Source organism: Perkinsus marinus (assembly GCF_000006405.1).
Source record: "Perkinsus marinus ATCC 50983 genomic scaffold scf_1104296944428, whole genome shotgun sequence".
Taxonomy (NCBI): Eukaryota; Perkinsozoa; order Perkinsida; family Perkinsidae; genus Perkinsus; species Perkinsus marinus.
Genome location: NW_003211397.1, coordinates 260,176 through 264,573, shown reverse-complemented (window position 1 = coordinate 264,573; position 4,398 = coordinate 260,176). Strand labels below are relative to the sequence as shown.

The 4,398-nt window shown below is 44.6% G+C and overlaps 1 protein-coding gene across 1 annotated transcript; it reads left to right on the top strand.

Moving 5' to 3' along the window:
- Nucleotides 1–2,403: 2,403 nt before the first annotated feature.
- On the top strand, nucleotides 2,404–3,977 carry Pmar_PMAR019112 (initiation factor e4, putative; the record flags this gene model as incomplete). Its single annotated transcript, XM_002780167.1, has 7 exons — nucleotides 2,404–2,543; nucleotides 2,589–2,667; nucleotides 2,955–3,090; nucleotides 3,301–3,415; nucleotides 3,612–3,698; nucleotides 3,741–3,874; nucleotides 3,919–3,977. The coding sequence occupies 7 exons, from the start codon at nucleotides 2,404–2,406 to the stop codon at nucleotides 3,975–3,977; spliced, it is 750 nt and encodes a 249-aa protein (XP_002780213.1).
- Nucleotides 3,978–4,398: the final 421 nt, after the last annotated feature.

The following is a 4,398-nucleotide window of genomic DNA, read 5'->3' as shown; positions in this document are numbered from 1 at the left end:
AGATAGCGCCACTTACAGCGTTATTCATAATTTGTTGTCTACCGTCACTCGCACTACGAGTGTGGCACTGGGAGAACTAGTTCTTGCTGAGCTTCAACGGCGACACGCGGAAGCACTTGGAGACATGCTCGTGTGAGTTGAGCGCTCAAGAGTTATGAAGACATTCACCGCGTAGGTATGGCGGAAACGAAGCGTTAGGGAGGTGCAAAATTCTTGCTGAATACAAGAAAATTTTGGTAGACTATCACGTACCATTCTATGGTTGACTTTGGAATTAGGCTGAACCTAGTGCCGATTCACGAGGCGTTGGACCGTTCGAAGATATCATTAGAGAGCTGGAGCCCTGGGCAGGCGTAGTCGTCGTCGTGGGGACAGCGCTTGTGTGATGTCTTCACAGGCTTTGTCTCCGACCAACCTAAACGCCGCTGTTGCTACGCTAATCGGGGCGCTCGCGGAAAACGGAACTCTGACTCTCGCACAAGAAGAGATTGTACGTATTCCTAAAAAATTTTGAGATTTTTTTCCATAGGGAATTGTCGCTAGTGAATTCGCGATCAACCGACCGGCGTTCGGCTGCTGTAATATGGCCCTGTCCACAGCGAACGTGTGGGAGCTCCTATTTGAGATAGTGAAAATATATTCCACTGAAGAATATGAATCTACTACATTTATTGCTGCCATTTTGGACGCTATTTCGAAGCCCTCATCTATTTACGCTGGTACTGTACACATCCTCTGATTTTGTGAGGAGGGGTTCCCCGAGAAGGTTCCAGCGATTTGGTAAAACGTTGGCATCTTGCCGTTGTGGAATGCCTACGAGCATCTGGTGACGAGAATTCGACTGCCTCCACTGTTGAACAGATTTGGGATATTTTACAAGTAGTCGAAGAAAGTGTCTATTCATGAACATATGCGATGTTTAGTATTCCCTGTGGAGCATGGTCCTGTCTGTGATGATAGTAGTTCGTCGCGAAGCCACTGGTGGCACTGCCACTTCGCCACTCATGTTAGCAATGGCGATGCTAATTCGGCGAGAGGTAGCCTTACGGCACAGTATTGAGGGAACATATCATTTCCTCACTTGAGCTCAGGAGTTTCCTTGAAAGTTTACGTGCGAAGTCGGGTAGAAATGGAAATTCCTAAGAAAAATTCCTCCCAGAATTTTCATATTGTCACCAAACATATGCATATTTTCTAACACTAGGTAGTCGTGCAAGCGTCTACCACCGTTTCAGATCACGGTGTGGGTACTGTTGGACGATTTCAACTTGCCCCTGGACACGCATCAGGCGTTCGACCGGAGAGTTTCAGCTCGAATGGTTAGTCCCGAAATGAGTTCAGGTTTATCAAAAAAATTTTAGGCAAATAATTCATCTGAATTGAATAGCGTCATCACTAAACAAGATTTGTTTTTCGGCATGCAAGAAATAATGCCGTGGAAAAACAGAAGTCGCTGGCAAGAACTACAGCAGTATGTTCCTGCTGGTGAGAGCAGCGCGAATATTCGTAGTGCGATAAGATTCCCCCTCCCAGGCGGGCCTGAGGTTCAGATCGACTATCGCTATCTTTTCCAATCTCCTGTGGATGCTCCTATCACTGCTAGAGCGGTGACGTCCTCGTTAGTTCTGGGTTTGAGACTACAGCACTTGGATGAATATAAGGAAAGAGTTGATTTCCTGAGAGCATGCTTTACGCGAGTGGCTGATAAGGAACGACTGCTTTCTTATGGCAACACTGTGGCGATACTTTCGACGAATCCGGCATTCGCGATGATCACACCTGAAATCGTACAATCAGCATTCACAGAATCAAACGGGAAAGGGGTTCCTTTATCGTCAGCTAGTGTCGACGTTGACGTACTCGTGGACCGTCTACTCTCGAGAAACGTCTTCCCCGCTGTGGTTGTTAATCGCTGAATGTTGCACGCATGCACATGTCTTGCTATGGTCTCCAGAAACTACTACGTTTGGTGTTTCGATATGTCCGATCATATTTTCCAACTAGGCATCTTACTTTCAACGCCTTTCGGAAGAATCACTATTTCAGTAAAGTTTGATTTAATATTTTGCGTTCCTTTCAACAGTGTGTTCGTAAGGCTTCGCATTGATGACGGTCGCTGGCGTTACGAAGCCAAGAATGAGATCGCGCTGTTTGCCTTGCAGTGTTTGCTTCCCACAGCCGAGCTCAGGAGTTTCCTTAGAGGTTTATATGTGAATTAGGGTAGAGGTGTACAGAAACTAATGAGAATTTCCTCAGAGTTTTCATGTAGTTGAGCATGTGCATATTTTCCTACACCGATTCAGTGTTGCATTCGAAGTCTCTGGGCATGTGTTAAATATGACATATGGGAGGATCGAACCCGGGATCTTTTGGTTATAGGCCGTGCCCTTATCCTACTCAGCAATGGCTACTACGACGGATTCTTCTTCGATATCTTCTGAGGAACCTTCCAGCGTGCCTTTCTTCTCTCTAGTCGATGAGGAATTCACAAGCAAGCTGCTGGAGGTTGCCTCCGACCATGGAATACAAGACCAAATGCTCGAGTAAGTTGGGAAAGGTGTGGTATGCACGCATGCACACCCCCTCAGACAAAAATGGGTGCTGTGGGAGCAACTCCAAGCGAATCAGAAGACGAGCCCTTCCGACTGGAAGGACCTCTCGCGCTCGGTAGGTTGCCAGTGTGGGGGAAAATTTTTTAAAAAAAATTAAAATTCTGGGAGGAAATTTTGGCAAATTGTCGTTTGTTTTGTATGTACTTCTACTCTAATTGATATGTGAGCTCCTATAACTAGTAAGGAAACTTTTGAGGAGAGCGAACATATATTCCTCCAACATTGGCGAACAGTGTTGGAATATATACTCACTGAGTTACCGTAAAAGTGTACCAAAAAACACCATAATTTCCTCATTGTCATCGACATGCGTATTAAACCGTGTGCATCATAACATTTCAGATATGCGCGTTTGAGACAGTTGGTGAATTCTGGCGTTATTGGAGGCACGTCCCTCAGCCTAGTGAGCTTTTCTCCGAACCCGGAGGATGCCGATTCGTTCGAGAGGGTCCCGGCGGTGGTCTCAGAGTAGTTGAAAGTAAGTCGCTTCTTGTCGGTGTCGTTGTTGTTATTGTTGTTGTTGTTGTTGCTGTTGCTGTTGTTGTTGTTGTTGTTTTTGTTTTTGTTGTTGTTGTTGTTGTTGTTGTTGTTGTTGTTGTTGTTGTTGTTGTTGTTGTTGTCGTTGTTAATGTTAATGTTAATGTTAATGTTAATGTTAATGTTAATGTTAATGTTAATTCTTTCACAGGTATGATGATTTTCCGTGATGGTGTAACACCGGAGTGGGAGAACCCACTAAATGCCGTTGGTGGGCATCTCCAATTCTCTCTGTCCCCGCATATTGGTGGTAAACAAATTGACGAGTAAGTTCACTTCAATTTTTGATGTTTTTCGACTGTTCTTAATTCTCTAGTTCTCGCAGTGTTTGAGAAATATTCGTTCGCATTTCCCAGCTGAGCTCAGGCGTTTCCTCACTAACAATACAACACCAACGTGTACAGGAACCAACGAAAATTCCCCGAAATTTCCGCAAAAATTCATATCGTCATCAACACTCAGGTATTGGAATAACCTCGTCCTCGCAGTAGTCGGTGGTTCTCTCGCGCCCAACGGGATGGTCACCGGCCTCCGTCTGTGCGACAAGTTGTGAGAAAAAGTCGCTCTTTTGCACGGAATTTTTTTCGGCAGATTTTCCAAACGTGGCGGCCCAAGTCATCAAGGATGTGTTCGTATCGAGTTATGGTTCACTGCCGCTTCCGAAACTGCCAAAGTTGAGGAGCTTTGCGAATCAGTTGAGAAATGCATGACCACTCGTCTAGATGGTAACGACATTTTTTCCTAAATTGTTTATTTTTACTCTTTGTAGGTCAAGTCGTGGAACCCTGCCCAAAATACGATATCAAGTATCATGGGGGCAAGCATTGAGTTGCTATTATAATGCTAAGTTGATAATAGTCTTATATTCATCATCGTTATATTGTGTTAATAGCACTAACAGTAAAAGATTTCATTCAGAGAAAAAACATGTTTGGTTGTCATCAGAGTTATTCGCATATCGGTATAATCATGCGTGAGAAAATCCCATTCTCGTATTTCTTTACTCAACTCAACATAACAACACTAAGAATAATTACCGTCCTCTGCTACGTTTGCTAATGGTATTATACGCTGAACTCGATGATCGCCGCCGTCTATAAGGAAAACCTACTTACACTCAGCGGACGATAAACAACTTACTTCGTTTGTCTACGACCAGCCATCACTACTGCTGTCGGCCCATCACCAAAACCACCCCTGAAAACACATCGCGCTCGCCCAGATGATCGATTATGAAAAACGTCGTACT